Here is a 21130-nt window from a genome sequence, read left to right as displayed (position 1 = left end):
TGTACGTGAAAAAATGCTGGGTTATTTGAAAATGTCAAAGTAATCTGAGAACTCTGTTTCGACTCGCGAACAACAAGGAAAAAAATACAGTACATACAAAACAAGAGTGCCTAGGACATAAACCAATTTTCTCAGAAGATACGGAGAAAGAACTAGTAAATTACTTACTGGAAACGGAGGGAGTAGTTTGTGGACTAACAAGAAGGAATATATGCATTTTAGCATTTTAATTTGCTGTTCGCAACAATTTTCGTCATCCATCTGGCAAGGAGAAGAAAGCAGGTAAGGACTGATTTTATGCTTTCATGCGCAGACACAAGAACACATTATCAATTCGAAAGCCAACAGTAACTTTATTTTCGACAGCAAGGAGTTTCAACAAGAAAGACTGAAATTCTTGAAATTCTTGAGCTACTTGAAAATCTGGTTGCTAAATAATGCTTTTCCTGTACATCGTACTTATAATGTATTATAGATGAAACTGAGCTGATAGATTTACCGGTAGTATGGAGTAAAATTCTACTTGTAACTGCACTAAAGGGGGGACGCCAAATTGGAACATCAACGTCTGCTGAAAGGAGCTCTTTAGTAAATATCATTTGCTATATGAAAGCTGAACAGTTTTTGCCTCTTCTGGTTATTTTTCCATGTAACCAGTAGTTTGCTTATGAACGGTGCACGTCCTGATCTACACTGACAGCCAGAACATTATGATCACCTACCTAATATCTGGTATGTTCACCTTTGGCCCTCAGGATATCAGTAATGCGATTTCGTATAGAAGCAATGATACCTTGGTAAGCGGCTGCAGGCATCATGTACTACATCTGCATACACGAGTCACTTAATTCCTGTAAATTTTGTGGAGGTGGTAGATGAAATCGGATCTGCCATCCCAAAAGTGTTCAATTAGCTTAAGATCGGTGAGTTTCGGGGACACTCCTTGAACCAATGCAGCACAACGCTGGCCTTGCGAAAAGGAGCGTTGTCCTGTTGAAAGATGTCATTTCCAGCTAGAGAGAAAACCAACCTGGATGGCTATACGTGATCAGCATTGCCCTGTTGATAGCTATGAGTCGTCATAATGCTCTCCACACGCTCTACTGGGCTTATGAATGACCATGTGAAGGTCCCCTAAATCATAATGAAGCTACCACCGGTCTACCGTCATCCTATTGTGCACGTCTCGAGTAGTTGATACCCTGGAAGACGACGGATTCTGACCTATCCATCGATGGGGTGAAGGCAGTATCATTCATCGAACCATGAAACATTGTGTGATTGCTCCAAAATGGCCTCTCCCCCAAAAAGACACTGGATTCTATTTGAACGCCTGTCGTAAAATATATGTAACTACATGTGAATAGTTACATATATGCTTTGTATCTAGTAATGATAAACGGTCTGAAACAAATCTAAAATTTCAACTGAATTTCACAAAGTCAAGCACAATAATAGTAATATACGTACCTTCTGACTTCATCTAACTGTTCTCTTGTATATTCCGCATTTTCTTCCGAAGGTTTGGATTCTTCTTGTCTGGGTGCTGAAAGCATCAACTGGTTTAAATACATAATTACCACATTAAACTCTAATACATTTGAGATATTAATTTATTAAATTTGTAAATGGTATTTGAAATTGCATTTGTATTTGACTTCTTTTTCTAACATCGACTTCTATTGAGTCTCGCCCGAATGTCAATCGTAACTAATACCTCCTGCAATACTGATTCTTCTGAACTTTCTGAAAAGACAATATTTTTTTTCTTTTCACTTTTCTCGTGCTATATCCTAATGGTGATATGTGTGTTCATACAACTTCCTACATGTAACGTTTACATAATACGAACTAACTTTTCATTTGTATATTTCAGATTTCTTTTATTCCTTACTATTCTCGAAAAAAAAAAAAAAAAAAAGTTACCATGACTTTTGCGATAACCCGCGTATTATGTTGAAGGTACCAAACTCGAAACAAAATACCAATGCAAGGATTTCGGTGTAACATTCAGTCACAATGTGGCATTTAAAAGCATATATTGATAATATTACTAATGAAGCTTATAGAATCGTAGGTACTGTTATAAGGAAGATTCGAGAATTTTACGATATCCATATACCTTCTTTTGTTATATAATAATTTGGTTCGTAGTAAACTGAAATATGCCTCTACTATCTGCTGTCCAATATACAAGACGTATAATAATAGAAAAGAAAAGAAATAATTCAAAAGAAAATGCTTAGATATATCTATCTTATGAAATATAATAAATCAGACTATTTAGAAAGAGTACCTTACAATCAATTATTCAAATGTAACATTGCAGTCAATATTCTTATATAAATTAATTAATGGAGTCTTAGATAATGGTGCATTCTTGGAAAATATACAATTAACGCACAATAATGTAATCTGAGAACATGTAACCTGATAGTATGTAAAATCCCAGGAACTGTTTTCTGCAGAAGTTCGCTCTTGTATCGTAGCTGTACCACTTACAACAGTGCAGTATAAAGGTGTAATGATTTCGAGTTTTCACTTAAATTCTTGAAATTTCTAGAACTAATAAAATTATATATTTCAAAGTAACATATACTGCACCAACACTTATAAATTTTCAAATATTAGGGTTGTTTAAAATGAGGGCTGGCCATCGACATGTTAGCGTAAAAGACAGTAACTTCATACACTTATATTGTGAGTCCAGGTAAATGGCAATGTTGCATTTTCATTTAACATTAGGCCAAAAAAAAAAAAGTGTACAGCCCAAACGACTCGTCCGATTTAAAAAAAAAAAAAAAAAATCATCCACTTTAGATTGAAAACATCATATTTGGAGACGGTTTCCCCTCTTACATTTTGTTGTAACTCTGATAATAACAGAGTTACCCAATGTCAGGGGACTTTTGAGACACCCTATATTTATGTAAAAAGAATGATTCTTTAATCTCCCGTTGTTTCTTTGATTTTGCTGAACCTATTACATTAACTTGTTTTATATTATGTAAATGTTGTTTTAAATGAAGCGCCAATCCCGACATGCTCGCTTCTTGTGACTTACATTGGTAAGTAGCCAAATTTTTGTTGATTTGAACCATCCTCTCATACGCCCATATAATTTTAATTCCCTGTTGAAGTTGAAAGTAATAAAACTAATTACGCAGTTAATGCTGCGGGAGTTGAAAGAATACATTTCTCTTTCGGTATTATGTAATCGTTTAGAAACTGAAAAGGTATCTAGGATACTCGAAGAATCTTAATCAGTAAACAACCAAAGTAAAATATGCACATGTAGAATATCTTACCCATTTTGCAAACTGCAAAAATTCTACATTGCACTGGACAGTAAGTATTTAACTCTTTTAAAATGGTTTGTTTATAAATTCAACACAATTTTATTTCATACTCTTTTTATCATACTTTCGCATAATGAATATCGGTATTTTTCGCTTTACAACCGTAAAATAATTCAAGGTAAACTTCCGTAGCATCATACACTGTATATGAACATAAATATTTGATTTCAAGTAATATACACTGAGTATGACAAAGACACAACCACAAATGCAGTGTGTTTTACTAGTTAGCACAACCAAGTTCTGTACAATATGAATACAGTTATTTGATGTCAATATATCTCCATTGTCAAGACAATCATGTCGCTTTCCCTCAACGGGGTGTATATATATATATATATATATATATATGTCTTTTAGACATTGGAAAATGTTACTTCCGAGAGCACTTCTGCGCTGATTCGGCCTCGGCCTCGCAATGAATCCTTCAGTTTTCGAAATAAGAGTTCACTGAGGTTAGTTCTTGGGATGAGGTACCACTTCGATGTCCTCATCCTGTAAAATCCAAACCTCTCCAATTAAATAAGTTAAGTTAGTAAGTAGTAAGTTTAGTAAGTTAAGACTTACCTGGCCGTCTCTTCCTTGGCATATCATCCGGACCAGGTTGCCTGGTTTGAGAGCCCATATTTGTAGCACCGTTTATTTTGCTGAGACGCTCTAGAAGGTCTGTTAACAAAGAAATAACAACAATAATGTATAATTTATAAATCTACTCACATCAAATTTCTTGTATAAATTACTTAATAGCTATCTTATTTATCCACTATATATACTGGATAGATAGGACATTTTACGGAGTTAAGAACAACCTGATGTATACCAAACTACTTTTAACTTCGTGCAACTTTTTTGAAAACAACGAATCATTGTCATTCTTATGCTAATAGGAAAAGAAAGCTCTGAAGAGACCTTACGCACATTTGCTGATACTAGGAGACAACAGCAACAAGTATGGTATTCAATAAACGTGGGCAGTCATTTTGTAATTTGGAATGCGATAAACCTAATTCAACTTCGCAACGACAATTGTTAGCGGAATCTCAAAAGATACTACCTATTTTCACTAGTATCAAGCAGCAATATATGAAATCGGTCGAAAACTGTCTTGTCGTTCAAGTTGAACAAGTCTGCACAGACGTCAGCTTCGCGTTTCTCTTGAGTTTCAATGCAGAAATTAAGATAATGGCTTGGCTACTTTTGCTGAAATCCTGATTCAGCTGAAACCTACAGGTTGACACTTTAGTATATTACGCAGAATCCGTCACTTGCATTGGCAATTATTATGTTTTTTAATTGGAAGTTTTTTTTCCTCAATTAGATTTATGTCTCTGACATGCATTTCGAAAATATGAAATGAACTATATTACTATTTGTCTACTACAAACAAAGTTATTCGGCGAAACCTCCCTTAACGGACACTCGATGATTTTTTTTTTTTTTTTTTTCAGCACACGGGATAGAACTCTCCCTCTCTACGAACTCTGACATGACACCGACAGTCGTATTTTACACACTACGTTTTACTAACGCCTTCATAACATAAGAAAAATTATTCCCAGTTTATACGTATTTAGCACAGAAAAATCTCTTACCCACAAAATGTTTTTGCCATAAGTCAATGACCTGTTGAATCACCACACAAAACAGATGCAAGTTTGAAGTTAAAATTCTTATTTTCTTTATCTACAAGAAAATGCTTTCTGGTAGGAAAATCTACAAAACCTTCAACGTTGAAAGCCAGTTGTACGGTCAAAAATTCTATAAGAAACGCTTCCCTTCTCTAAAAATTTTCTTTCCTTTCTTTTGAGACTTGCATCTTCTCAAATAACTTCAAAGATAAAGGAACAAGCGTAATTTGTTTTACGATAAAAATTGAACGAGTTGTATCTACATTATCAGTATTAATAATAATGTCGCATGCTATTACGTTAGTTTTACTTCTAGTAGCTACGGCCAATATGTCTGGTTAGTTGTATTGGGGTTTAACGTCCATTTCAGTGGCGAGGCTATATGAGTTTGAAGTGCAATGCCAACAATCGTTGAGTTCAAATTTTAAGGCGCTCACACACAGAATCGAACCTGGGTGTGTGTGTGTAACAAAGGGGCGAGCTAGCCACTAAACCAGAGCTACAATTAATATGTGAATTAAATAAATTTTTGATTGCGAAGATATGTACTTGGAAAGAAAATTAGTACAGTCACGAAAGAAAGCATTTTTCAGTTGACAAAATTTCTTTTCCTAATAACTCAACAAAAAATAACCTATTAGAGTATCGATTTTGACAAGTTATCAAGTTATAACTATTCTAAGGATAGCAACTACAAGATCCAAATTAATTCATTTGTCCTCGAGTTATTGACAAAAGAAAATTTGTCAATTGTCAAATACTTTCTTTCCCATGTGTACACATGCAGTATATTTCGCAAAAATGAAATGAAATTTTTGGAGCTTTACGTCCCACGATTATGCTGGCGAGGCTAAAGCAGACGGCGATGATGAGAAATGGATGAAACGGTCGAATGAAGAAAGTGGGAGGAAACGGGAACACCCCGAGGAAACCCACGCACACGGTGTTTGTCCATCTCAGTATATTTTTTTTCAGTGCACGATCATGTAACAGTGATACTTTTGTTTCTTTACAGACGGGAATTCTCCTTCATTCCCCCTCGTAACTCAAATGAAATGAAATTTTTCAGCTTAATGTGCCACGACTATGTTTTAGGCTAAGAGAAATTATGATTAAGGTAAGTGAATGATGGATGAACTGGTGGAATGAAAATGTTGTAGGAAACGGGAGTACCTCAAGAAAACCCACAGACACGATGTTGTCCACTACAAACTTACTTGTCTTGAGTATTGAATCAGTGACTGTCACGCACCAGCATTCTACCACTGAGCCACCGTAATTCAAACACTGAATACAGATTTTGATATTAACCTTTATTTACATTTCGAACTAATATATAGGGTGAGTCAAAAGTCCTTGGACACCTGCATAAGTTTGAAAATCTACGAGAAAAGTAAAAAGTGATGATGGGAACAGAGGTTTGATGAGGGGCCGCAACTTTTGGAGTGTATGTCATTCATGGCCGCCATCTTAAAATCCGCCATTTTGGATTCAAGTCATTTTTAAAATGGGAAGGGTGGTGTATGACACATCAAATAACACTAGCTTGAGCTCAGGAATTTAGGGTGTAATTTGTTTCTTTCTATCTTGTACAGTTTAGAAGTTATTAATGTTCAAAGGGGGGAAATTACCTTGATACTAAATGCTACAACACATGTTCTACGTGTTGTCCATCCCGTGCAATGCACAACTGTAGTCGCCGCAACCACTCTGACTGCACACGGAGGAGAATGTCTCCTGAAATTTGGTCACAGGCTTGTTGGATGCGTTCCTCCAGGTGTCTCAAATCACGGATTGTCTCAAATCACGGAGTACACTATCTGCTTAAGATGTCCCCATAGATAAAAATCAAGGGGCGTTAAGTCAGGGGATCTGGGTGGCCACTCCACGGGACCAATCCACTTCCTTGGCAGTTGTTCATCCAACCATTCACGGACACCAAGTCCATAGTGTGGAGGGGCTCCATCGTGCTGAAAATAAGATGGGAAAATGCCGTCAGCGTTCAGTGTGGCAGGGAACACAAAGTCCTGCAGCAGCATCAGATACTGTGGTGCAGTTAAGGTGTTATAAATGAAAAATGGCCCAATGATGCGGGTGTCCCATATGCCACACAACACCATCACCTTCGCTGGACTATGTTCTCGACTCGGGTCAACCCAGTTCGGATTTGCGTCACACCAGTATCGACAATTATGTCGATTAACTTCCCCGTTCAAAGTGAAATACGCCTCGTCCCTGAACAGTATGCCCTTGGCAAACGCAGGATCCAGTTCGTGTTGTTCAGTAGCCCACATGCAGAACTCCAACTGGCGATCAGGGTCATCCTCGTTCAGTTTATGTTGCATGTGCAGCTTGTAAGGATGCCAATATCCGGACAACGGAGGATTCGCTTATTGCACATGCTAGGGATACACGAGGGGTACTTCGTTTAGGACTTTTCACAAACGACGCAACAACCGCCGTTGTAGTTTCCTCATTGGTGGCAGTCTTTGGTCGCCCACTACGTGCCCTATCTTGAACAGAGCCCGTCTCCCGGAATTTGCTGATCACGTGAGCCACTGTGCGATACCGGTTCTCTGTCTGGGTGCCGCCTGTTGCAGTCAGCTGCTATTGTTCGGTGGCTGCGTTCCCCTGATATAAGGATGATTTCGCTCTTCTGTTCACATGTCAGACCCATTTTAGATCACCTGGAATAAAGAGAGAACTGGGTCAGTATCAAGGTGATTTCCCACCTTTGAACATTAATGACTTCTAAACTGTACAAGATAAAAAAAAAAAAAAAAATTACACCACTAAATTTCTGAGCTCAAGCTAGTGTTATTTGATGTTTCATACACCCCCCTTCCCGTTTAAAAAATAGACTTGAATCCAAAATGGCGGATTTCAAGATGGTGGCCATGAATGACATACACTCCGAAAGTTGCGGCCCCTCATCAAACCTCTGTTCCCATCATCACTTTTTACATTTCCCGTCGATTTTCAAACTTATGCAGGTGTCCAAAGACTTTTGACTCACCCTGTATTTACTACATTCATATATTATATAATTAGCACAAGGACTTTGAGTAATCTAAATTAGTGATTGGTGATTTTAGTGTCAATTAGCTCCTGTATAACGGATACTTTGAACCTATGGATAGATGATCATGTCCCATTGTTGTCCGTTCATCAGAGGTATTAATGTTTTGCATATATTTGTAACCGCAGCATAATTTCAAATTGTTTACTCTTCTTTACCCCCCTTCCCTCTTTAGTTAATGTATTATTTCATCATGAAAATCATTCACAAAGAAGATAACTTATATTTACTTCAGCTATTGAACAATGAAAAGACAGAACTTTATCTTTAAAAAAGAAAGTCGTATTGATAGATCTGTAGAATTCAACCAATTTTAATTATTTGGGCAGCAGTGAGGACCAACGTAATACAGTAACGTTGTTTCCACGCGCTAAGCATGAAAGTAATACCCTATAAACGCCAAAGAATAAAACTCCCTGTATCGGTATATGACACGTTTTGTTTCATAAATGACCTTCACAACATCCTTCATGAGACTGACACATATGACATCGATCCATTACTTTAAACGTAATACCTACCTGTAAAGTAAGCATGCGCTGAATATGTTTACAATACGAAAAATAGAAGTGCGTAAGCGGTAAAAGTTACTCGCAGCATATCATTAATGTCCAGGTATCGTTTCACTACGTTAGGCTTAGTCAAATTGAACATGCCACTTTTGAAGTAGCAGGTGACTAATTAGTTTACCTTAGGTTCACTTATTTACAGGATCCAGTCACGAGCAAAGCACAGCGTTTAACAACCTTCAAGATAAAATACTGACATATTATACATAATGAAACGAGAGAAAGTACCTTTAATTAAGCGCATGACCGTCTCCTATCATATTTTCTTCTCTTGTAAGATTTAAACTAATGAGCAAAAGACGCTGAATATATTTTTATTTGTTGCTGAAATTTAGAGTTCCTTGTCAGCAATGAGGTTATATATGATATATGGAGCTACAGTTTAAGGTGGGATTCGCATCAAATTTAAATACTCTTCCACCAGGAATCGAACCCGGGAAACTGTGCACCAAAGTCGTGTGCGCTAGCCACTAGACAGGCGGAAAGAGCGTGTCGAAGCAAATATTAATAGGGAGGGTATCGTTTGACGTACTCTGTAATAACACTAGATTAACAGTATTGTCAAACCAACAACGTATAACACTACATCAGACATTTAGCATTTCAAATTGAAGATGCTACATCATCACGAACATCCAAATTTTTGCAGGTCCCTACAACAGTACAACCGTAAGCGAGATGGACAGGGCAATGTACACTTTACTGCTGAATACTATGATCATTATATGACGCATTTCCAATAAATAGTAACAAAGTTACGAGGAACTTTTTTTTTTTTTTTTTTTTTTTTTAAAGGTCTCATTTCGAAAATGGCTTCACATTATGTATCACATCTAAGGATTTACATGGCTAGCAACAGACGAAGAAATTATAATGGCGTTTACAGCAATTTGATATTTCAAACCGTTCCGTAGATACGATAAGCTTTTGTAAAGTCTGCAACACTGTTTAAAATTATGCAATGCGAGAATTCGTTATAATTACAACTACCAAAAACTATTGCTGAGAAGCACGGCAAACAACCGTCATTTTAAACATTCTTCATACATGGGGCATTTTACGCAGTATAACAATATCTACTCATATTTTTCGAATTTCTGAAATGGTTTGAGATACAAATTGATGTAAACGGCATTACGATCTTTACGTCTGTTGGAAATCATCTACGTGGCTGGATATGATATTTTTCTACACAACTTTTTAAAATAAAATCTTTTGAAAAAATGTTAAATTTTCAATCCCTTGTAACTACTTTTCTGTTCGTTTGTAATGTGCCATATCATGACCGTAGTACATTAGAGTCCTGTTTATCTGAATCTGATGGAACCGATGGTACTTCGGCTGAACGAAAATTCGGTTAAATCGGAATAAAAATTTTCTGATATACAGTACTGTATATTTGACATAATTTTAGCGTAAAGAAGACATTGATGACAACATATGAAGCCTTCAACGCGCCATAACAATGAAATGCTCTTTAAGAAATAACTGTTAGACCAAAACAAATAGTGTACCCATAGTTCGTGTTTTTAATGTAAGTCGCGATTCAGTTAACCTAAAATTAAGATCAATTAGGATTCGGTTAAACAGGATTGTAGTGTATACGACACTTAAGTATTTTGATGTACACTGTCCCGCCCATCTCACTTGTGTTGTTACTATTGTAGAGACCTCCAAAATCTAGATATTTGTGATATGTAATTATCTAAGTTTCAAACAATGAATAATAAATATATCATTTGTACGTTTTCGTTTAACATGTATATTTGAAATAGTAATAAACTAAGCAGTTCTACAACTGTATATTAGTTTGCCAACACTGCGAAATCTTGTAGTACTGAGAGTATGCCAAACAAAATAAATGATCCACCTTGTATGTATTTCCCGGTATATACCCCAACGCACCAAAAAGATGGGGAACAACGTCGTAGATTACTTGAAACTATCAACATTGCTCTATGAATCCATCAAGAAGGTAATCGATTGCTACTCTAATACTGGTGCTAGTGGACTTGAACTACTGTCTCAAAAAAATTGATGTAATTATTTGGTAGTTCGGAAGTTATAGTCTACGGTTGTTTATCTGCGATGTGGCTGTGTAGTGTACTTCGCGTCTCCAGACAAGAACTTGAAAAGTATACAATTTGTATATATTTTTCACTTTATTTTGATTTGTAGAATAGTGCTCTGTAGCCCATGGGTGTCATTTTTAGAACACCCAATATATATATCTCCTTCGTTATTTTCTTTGTTCTTCTTCTTCGTATACTACTTTTTACAAATTTTGTTACTTATTACTTTTATTGATTTACTTATTTGTTGACTTTTATTTATTTATTTAATTATTTTGTTTTACTCGCTGCTTTTAGCATACATATACTCCTTTCATTTTCTCATGTGCCCTTACAAATCCGATTCATCATGCAAGTTTTTCTTCATCTACTAAATTCTCCATGATTTCTACCAGTCAATATTGTCATGTGACAAAATGGCATCATGCTACCGCTCCACAAGCTTCTAAGCGACTGATAATTTCTATTTTTTTCTTCTCCCTTCTTACAGGATACTGAAGCATTTAGCAAAAGCATATGCATAATGTACATTCCTCAGAGTTGTGGAATTTCAGTATTGTTACGGAAATACCATCTCTCATACCTTGTCACAAGCAGTATAAATCATTGTAAAAAAGAAACCATCAACAAACGAATACTGAAAATTATTATTGAGGTTATTTCACTTTATAACTTACACACAACAGTATCAAAGCCTTTTGTATGTATTACAAAGCAATTCAGAAATTTGAAGATTCTAAAATCACCAAAAAGAGAGAACATAGCCTGAAGACTGTTTGTCTACAGCTGATTTCGCTCTTAGAGATAGTGTTTGAAACACTATTGCAAAAATAAATTTGAAAATACGTTGGAAAACCACCGGAAATGCTTTACGTATGAAATGAGAAGCTTGCATCCTAGAATTTGAAGAAAGGAAAAAAAAACGTTAACCTTATTGATTCCGCGAAAGATGCCAATGAAGCTATTTAATTTTTCAATTGAGTGACTGAGCTGACTCTAACACCCCTTGTCAGTACGTTTCTATGACTATACTATCTGGCTGAAAGAGGCTACGGTAGATCAGTGATAGAGCGCCCTCCTCGGTTGTAATGTGTCCTTGGACAACAAAAACCTCGTGGGCCACAATCTCGCGGAACGACATCTCGCCTAGAACGAAACTTTAACGATAAAATCTTGCCATAGCAATTTCTTCAATGTAGAATGTTCAAAACATCGCTGTAGTGTATATGTATTAAAAATAATATATACACAGCGAGACCTGCATTAATGGACACTTCTATATAATACGCATAGATTTTATGTTCCAAGAAACTGTTATGGGACAGGACTCTCTATTTTACTGATACTCTCAAATATGGAACGGACAGTCGGTATTCTTTTCCCTCCGAACATTTTAGTAATCTCTTCATAACACACAGGAACTACTTTCAATTCAATTAGCACAGGAAGCATTTTCCGCAATTTCACAATAAATATGAGTACAGCCTCCATTAAATGTCTTTGTGTGAAGTCAATTCCCTGATGAACGACAACAAAGATCTGTTGCAAGCTAAGCTTAAAACTCTTCTTTCCTCTGACCACAATAAATTTTCAGTATTTAAATAAACTTACATTATCTTAATGCGTTACTTTTCGTACCAATAGTACATGAATAAAGGAATTTTTACATGGGAATAACATGAACTTCAGAGCACACTTTCTTCTAGAAAATTCTGTCCCCGGATATAGAGAGGGAAGGTATTAAACCGAATTGTGAGAGGCTGGATTGGGTATATACTGAAACACCTGATATCGCAGATTCGAACAACGTGGGCTTTACTCTAATACGTTTTTTATTATTATATGTATTTACTAACTTGTAATACGTTCCCCAATTGAATTTTTTAATAAATAAATACCAAATTTTCCTTATTGTTTATTATTCTAAAATTTTGAGGTGAACAAATTCAATTTAAGTTAATCATAAATAGATCACGAACAACGCGATTTTCCAAAGCACGGAAATAATTAAACTTGTTATGCTAAGTATCCCTCCATATTCCTTTTGGCCATTGAGGCTCCTAGGATTTGACATACGAGCTACTTTTTGTGCGTCATCCTGTATTTACTGTATACCGCAGGCAATTCCCACATGAGCTGTGAGTAATCTAAATTTACGTAACTTCTATGTGACGGTCGATTTACTCGTCATTTGGCCTAATTCCCACTTTGCCTAACACTTTATCGGCTGTCAATCACAGATAATAATCACATCCACCATTTTACGTGAAATGCCAATTCCCACTTGGCCTAACGATTTTATCAGGAAGGAAATACTCCATATTGTAGAGGTATATGATTTTGTTATATTATTTTGGTGATGGAAATTCATAGTTATTCAAAGTTAAATTAAAAAGATTGAATTGTAATAATGCTGAAATGTTGTCATGTAATACACGCACGTGTATTTGTTTGTTTATTTGTTTACTGACGTCAATGGTTAGTAAATGTGTTGAATGTAATTACTGAATGTTATGGCTAGACGCTAAGTCGTCAATTTATGTGTTTGTTGTGATTTGTAACTTTGTGTACGAAATATGAAAAGTCATCAATGTGAAATGATGTATGTAACATTGACACACTTTTGACTGTGGCATAACTGTCAGTTTTGCAGAAGTTGTTAGTCTGGGAATTTGGTCACGATGTAATTCGGGTTGAAACCAATGTTTCACCAATAGCTGAGGTAGACAGAAAAGAACAACGAAACGAATTCCAGATTGTCTGGAAAGAAGAACAAAAACCTCTCGTTGGAGAGGATTGTGATCAGATGAGACCAGAAGTTCATCAGAAGTGAAGGAGCTTTAGATAACCACTTTAGTAACCGCTGGCAGCTAACCAGTGAGCTGCTATCCATTCCATTAAATAGATCAAGGGAGATCTATTTCATCAACAACAACCATAGACTTGGAGTATGGTTGGCATCTAGTCGGTTATTATCGCCTATCGACTTTCCAAGCTGGAGATCCCGTATTAAGAAGCATCAACATCCAGTCCAGACATTCATCAGAATTAAGGTATGTGTATCTCAGCTATGTGCGGATTATTCGTGATAGAATTTCCAGATGATGGCGATATGTGATCTGACTAGTTATACTCATTCATACATGAACATACACTTTTACACTTTGATATTATTTGAAATTATATATTTCTTAAATGAAACTCAAATGTGTTATCTTTCCTCTGCAATCATTTCAACCTACTCATTTCAGACAATGAGTAGTAACAATCTCCGATCGTCTTAAGTACGTCATCCCCATGCAATTTAGGCACGATGTGAGGAGGTTGTTAATATATAGATCTGGCAGGGTTTTCATACTTACACACAAATAACTCACAGACACTTACATTTAAAAGCCCTTGTTGACAAAAGCAACGATTACGCAGCCAAACACAAATAAATAAATAAAATAAAATAAAATAAAAGTTCTGTGCACCGGACTCCAGGCTATGGACAACTTTAAAGTGATTTGATTGTTTTGATTTCTCATGGCTATAGTAGGTCAATGTGATTATCTAAATTTATTTTCTCTTTTTTCCCTTGTTTTTAGCGTTTATTATATTGTTTAATTCTTATCAGTTAACCTGCAAGAAAGTGTCGTGGTCGAAGGTAGGACTACTTGTAGAAATGATATTAAAAAATAAATAAAAGAATTATCTTGGAAACGAGTTTTTTCAGTTGTATTCAGAAAACAAAGCGTGATACTTATTGTCACATCATTGCCGTGAGGCTCCTGGAACGACTTCAGCTACATTTATTCGTCTGTGTATGTATATACCACGTTACATGGCGCAATTTTCGGTCTTTTAACATTAAAATTTGAGGGTAGAGGCCCGAGACGTCTGGAATTTGTTGTATAGATTTTGACTGCGATCCGACGTAAAATTTCAAAATGAATGATTCGGATAACACTTTAAAAATAAACCCTGTCTCATATAACGTTGCTACTGATACAAAACTGTAATCAATCAATTCAAACTAATTTTATGCGTTTCGAAAAAACTTGGGTTATAGGATAAATTTAGCTCCAACAGGTTTTTATTATTATTATTATTTTTATTTTATTTTTTATGGGGCGTTCAGAAGCACAAGGGATCCAAGTTCATTTTCCGGACGACTGTGTGTGTATTCACACTCTTTAGCTACAATATTTTACATACTTAGTTACTTGAAATTAGTTTTTTTTTTTAAATTTTTTTTATAGCAAACAGTTCTTTATTATGATAAGTTGTTAATATGATTGAAGTAATTTACAATAATTTATATTTGGAATATCCCTTGTTATAGTTATTTGAAATTAGTATCTTTTTTTTTTTTTTTTTTTTTTTAGCAAACTTAGTTCATTATGATAAGTTATTAATATGATTGTAGTAATTTCTTTGATGTAAGTTATTTTTTGTATATTTGAAATATTTTATATGTTATATTTAGTTGAAATAAATGTGGATTTTGTATATGAGTTTCTGTCATTCATGTATAAGCATGGGAACCCTGCTAGATCTTCTGTATAGGGGGTATTTCCTTCCTATAAAATCGTTAGACGTAATGGGAATTGGCATTTGACCTAAAATGGTGGATGTGATTATTATCTGTGATTGACAGCTGATAAACTGTTAGGCAAAGTGGGCACCCTTCATTTACGGATGAATAATCACGTTTCATCAGTGTTCACTGTTCAGAGATTGTATTGTTTTTACATTGAAATACGGTGGAAGATAATTTCCAACGCATGCTTGGAAAATGATTATTATAAATAAAGAACAAAACATACAACACAGTAAGTTATTTTGCTAATTTTAAAAAGGAAGTTCAGCAGTTACTTTGAATTTTGACTCAGCTGGATCGCGAGATTTTGGACGTCTAGGTTTTGGTAAGGGGAGATTTTGATTCGCCAGGTTCTACGCGGCAAGGTTATAGCCACATGACATTTTTGGAGACGAGGTTCTGGCCACGATATTTTGTCCGTATACACTAAGTACAGTCCCTTATTATCTAGTGTTAATTAGTTCTAATCACTTACTTAATACCTCCACCCAAAATAAAGCATCACAATTGTGTGTAGCTGACAACCATTGTCTTGGCTGAACATTACGTAATTTCCAATATACACTATCTGTATATTGTGTTACGTTCGTAGAATGATGAATTCCATTATTTTGCAACTTCTCTTCAATGGTTTTAGTTCTCTTCAGGCATTTTTCATGCACTGAGAGTTCTACTTGTAAAAGTTGTACTGTTCACTCGGGCGGAAATGATGTGACAGACCGAACAGTGCAGTTTCTATACGGCGCTTTTTGCTTCCTATTCTGAGAAGTACTCTCTAATAGAATAACATTTTCAAAACGTAATTCTTACTATTTGAACATCTAGCAGCTATTTCGACGAGTCCAAAAGGAGCATGGAGTTTTCAAAATTAATATACGATAAAATTGATACTCCGATACTTAACAGTAAGTCTTAAACATTTGCTGATAATGTGCCTGTTGCAATGCCTAAATCTGGTCTTTATATGTAGTTTTTGTCGTGTGATTCGTGGGTGACGTCATGTTCAGACATGAATTGTTAAGTATTTCTCTGTGTGATGGTGCTAGTCTGAAGAATTCTCTTTTACGTCATCTCCCGTTAGTGATGCAAAGAGAATATTTCTCTTGTCTTTTCAGCTTTATTTAGAATCTTGTATTATGATGTTTTTTTATTTTCTTTAATGTATTTATTGTTTTATTTTTAAATTGTATATGTAGAAATCGGCAACTAGAATAGTAAGATGGTGAAGTTTTAATTATATTTTTGGAATTAGATCGCTGAAAATTAAAGTAGAATGGATAATATCATTGTTGCGTTACAACCTTGTGAATTAGGTATTCACCCAACGATTGGGAATTTGTTCCTTATTCTTTATATTATTATTTCCTTCTTGATTTCATACGATTTCATTTTCTTGAGAAATATAATTAACTTGTCACTAATTACGTAGCGGATATCAAGTTTTCATCATTGTCCACAAAATTAAGGAAGTTTACCCAAATTTCAACTGTAAAATTTCAAATTTTTGTCGACAGCTCCTCCTACTGCATTAACTCTTATTACACACTTGTTTGTGGCAATCAATAACTTAATAAACATGGTTAACATCACCGGCGTTATTAACTTTTCAATATTGGGTGAGGCCTTTTATATTCCACATAAAGTTACTGTTACGTTTTGGTTTGATTCATAGAAATTTAAAAATTTATCGCAACTCATGTAATAATAATAAAATCATTCATATGAATACAAGTACGCAGGGGCGAACTTAGGAAAGGGTTGGCCCTATTTGCTCAGAAATAAGAAAAAGTCATTCCAAATACTAGATTATATTACAAGAGGAAAATACACTTAAAAAAAAACTACATATTCTGATAAAAATCATCGAAACAAATCCTAGGTTCGCCCCTGAAAGTACGTATAATTTCAAGGCCTATCAGAACACTTGGTTTACCTAAAAAGGAAAAAAAATGAAATCTGTGAGTTTTACGTTCCACGGTTATGCCGGTTAGGCTAAAGGAGACGGTGATGATGAGAGATGGCTGAAATGGTGGAATGAAGAAAGTGGTAGGAAACGGGAGAACCCCGAGAAAACCCACGAGCACGGTGTTTGTCCACCACAAAGTTCACTTGGCGGGGGCTGGGATCGAACCCGGGACCCCAAGCACCAGAGGTGAACGCTCTACCACTGAGCCACCGCGCCCCCTACCTAAAAAGGAAACGTTGTTCATGTCAAAATAATATACATTCAATAGGAAAGATCAATTAACTTATCGAAAAATTTTTAAAAAATGACATCTTGAGCTTTACGACCCACGGTTGACAGCTAGGCTAAAGGAGACGGTGATGGTGAAAAATAAAGGAAACAGTGCAATGAAGTGGAAGAAAACGGAGAATTTCCAGAAAACACACGCACATGAGGTCTGTCCACCACAAAGTTCACCTGACGTGAGCTGGGATCGAACCTATGACCCCATGCACTACACGTGAACGCTCTACCACTGAGCCACCGCGGCCATTACCGAAAATCCACACGACAGTCATTTAAATTATCAATCTCATTTCTCAGTGGCCAGTACCAAACCGTGTCCTCCTTGGAAACTAAATTTGTATAAATTTATTATTTTTCAACACTGTCTAAAAGGTCCTAGTGAGAATAACAAACTGCCATGAGTTGTTCTGAGTCGTAGCAGAACGCAAATGTTTTTACGACTAACATTGAAATTTATTTCTGTTTTTTTACAGCTTGAATTCGGTATGAACAACAGCAGTCGAAGAAGCGTATCCACGTTTGAAACTGAAGTTATTTACTAATAAAACTTCAACTGACCAAATTATATATTTTTTAAAATTATATATTTATGTTACATAGCAGAAACTGTAACACAAATATATAATTTTAAAATATATATACTGCTTTGGTCAGTTGGAGTTTTATTAGTAATCTTGAATTTTCCAAAGCTACAATGAATAATTTACAAGTTGAAGTCATTTCTTTAAGGGTCATTTCATGCAAAGTATCTACTGCGTTCTTAATACTGGCTATGTTTTTATTCTTCAAGAACTATGTCAATTCCAAATCTAAAGATGATGTTTCAATTGCCCAATATAACTTCAAAGCACAGAAATTCTTTCTCTGTTAGTAACACATTTTCCATCATTTGAGCTTGCTTAATTCCTGACTGCTCAAATTTATTCTGGTCAGATTTCCCAAAGAGCTGAATCATTCATCTCGTATAGTATTTTAAGACCACTATTTCTATCTTTGGAACTTCTTGTATAAGATAAAAGACAAACTCTAACTAAAGCATTTACCATCTAATAAATAATATTATTACAGTTTTGGCAAAGTAGCCTTGCCGAAACTGTAAACGCTATTATTTATTAGATAATATATGCTTTGGTTCGTTTCTCACTTCATTGCATTTTATATAATTTTTTATTGTTATCCATCAAGTAAGACTTACAGCGTTTGCACACGTTCCCGGCAATGCTGGCCCCGGCCGGCAAAACTGGTGCCGGCGCTGCTTTGCACACACATTTCGGTAATGCCGGTGCTGAGAAGTAGTTTGAGTTTGAACGTGAGAGAGAGAACATGAGTCCAGCAATAAACAAACGATATCTCACTCAGTCCACAATCGTTTTAGGGAACAAATGCCAGACTAGACACAGAGTACAAGAATATTTTTATTATGATCTATAGGGTAAAGCAGCATGCAACCACAAGACTGGAAATTTTCTTGTTCTGTTTGTGCTTTTTCAAAAATGAAATGAAATCTAAGTTTTACGTCCCACGATTATGCCAGTTAGGCTAAAGGAGACGGTGATGAGAAATGGATGAAATGATAGAATGAAGTGGGAGGAAAGGGGTGAACTCCGAGAAAACCCACCACCAAGTCCACACGGCGCGAGCTGGGATCGAACGAGGGACCCCAAGCACCGGAGGTGAGCGCTCTATCACTGAGCCACTGCGCCCCTTGTGCTTTTTCAGTTCCTTCTGTAGTTGTGTTTTAGTTTTTACTTACTTTTATTTTATTTACAACCTTCGTTATGCTTGGGAATGCTTACTTCTTCGATTATGATGGAGATTTAAACCATTGTTTTCTTATTATTAGGGCAACCCGAAAGCCTAAAAAGCATAACAGCAATTTACACATATGGTTGGTACCTTGAACATGGTTGTGGTTGTCTAAGAGTCCAGAAGAAACTAATTTTACGAGCATAATAAAGCATAATTTTAGAAAATAGAGTATAAAGCATAATTTAAATATATAGAACAATTTTTGGAAAATTCTGTTTAACTGCAAGTTTAACATACTGTATTAATATTTTTTAAAACCAATATTTACAATGCAAAATCATTGCAGTGCAAAACATACCAATTCAACAATGAAAAGGTTATTTTTATTTCTGTAAACTTTTCGGTGTAATCCTTTGATGTAAAGAAAAGAAAAAGGAAAAGAAGAAGAAAACTTTCCGGCAACAATGAATAGTACACACGAACTTCACACTATATTGTTATGTATACCTCTTGAACTTGAGCACTTTCTGTACTTTTTGGTGGCATCTCTTACTTTCCCTTTCTGTATATATGCATCTCTAAGACGCACACAAGTGATAGAAAAAATTGACTCGATCAAAGCATATCTCTTTATAGTGCATTAAGTAGAAAATTCATTAGATATGAAAGAAACTGGTTGCATAAAATATTAATAAATAGATCAAGATATTTAAAATATGTAATGTATAGTAAATATTATACATTATACACGATTAATGTATATGTAATGAAATTAGCAATAAAGTATAATTTGGAAATAAATAAAGCATAATTAAACAAAAAAAATAAAGCATAATGTGGGTTGCTCTATTTATTATGAAGGTTATTCATACCCTATATAGTGGGTTGCATAATTAACAGGATAAACACTGGCAAACTACCCCAGATTCAAAATTTCTTCATATCTCCATTTTGTTCATTTCCGCCATGTTGATTTTTATTATGACTTTATATATGCTAAGACATATATTCTCTATCAAAACGAATCCAACGACCTCTTTATTTAAATCGTTTTAGTAAGTTTCGGCTGTAGAAGATAACAAATATACATAAATACATAGGGTTGCCAGACGTCCCGGTTTTTAGTGAAAGAATTAACTCTCCCGAAAAAGGCTTTCAGGACACCTGTTTGTCCCGGTTTTCGTCCTTCAGATTTTAAAAATGAAAGGTTTTCGGAAGATATGTGTAGCCAATTAATTTTACTAAACAACAACAAGGAGTTTGAAAATCACATTCATTCTTTCGTCCTGTGGGTTGTTTAGCTTCCAGAGAGAGAGAGAGAAAAAAAAAAAAAAGGATTTAAAAATAGTCAAGAGGGGCATATATTCATATGTTGTGGCAATGATTTCTTAAATATCACTTTCAATAGAAAAGAAAGTCTTTTTCCCGGTGACAGACTTTTAACTACTAGTTCTTTTATACTTCAGTCAGCAGCCTAGATCTGCGCCATTATTGGAACTAACAACGACGATACTGCTCTCAGGCGCTGCGTGTTAACCTCATTTAAACTATCTATTTCGTCCTATCTGCCGTCTTCTGAGGCACAATTTTACAATCAAGCACTTTAATCAGTCAGTGGCTATGCTATACCTATCTTTGTAAGCGAAGTGAAGTTAATTTCTTTGTCAGTGTAGAGTGAAAGTCAACGTTTTTGTTTCACATTGCTGGTGTATAAGTATACCGTACGAGATTTAAAATTTCCATGTAAATAAGCTTCCAGTACAAATTTTATGTTTATTTTTTCATAACTTTATGGTTTGATAACCTTGTGTTCTGAACGCTCTATATAATAAACACAA

At 35.3% G+C, this 21130-nt stretch overlaps 1 protein-coding gene across 1 annotated transcript in view; it reads right to left on the bottom strand.

The window, feature by feature from the left end:
* Positions 1–21130, bottom strand: part of LOC145661725 (dnaJ homolog subfamily B member 14) — a 79895-nt gene that overhangs the window by 52128 nt on the left and 6637 nt on the right. The window contains exons 2-3 of the mRNA XM_081727061.1: positions 3927–4025; positions 1471–1546 (exon numbers count right to left, since the gene is read on the bottom strand). Of these exons, the coding sequence (XP_081583187.1) occupies positions 1471–1546; positions 3927–4025 (175 nt within the window). The remainder of the gene's footprint in view (positions 1–1470; positions 1547–3926; positions 4026–21130) is intronic.

Source organism: Thermobia domestica, chromosome 1 (genome assembly GCF_964235325.1).
Source record: "Thermobia domestica chromosome 1, izTheDome1.hap1.1, whole genome shotgun sequence".
NCBI classification, from domain to species: Eukaryota; Metazoa; Arthropoda; class Insecta; order Zygentoma; family Lepismatidae; genus Thermobia; species Thermobia domestica.
The sequence above is the reverse complement of the archived record's forward strand: the minus strand, read 5'-3'. Positions and strand labels throughout refer to the sequence as shown.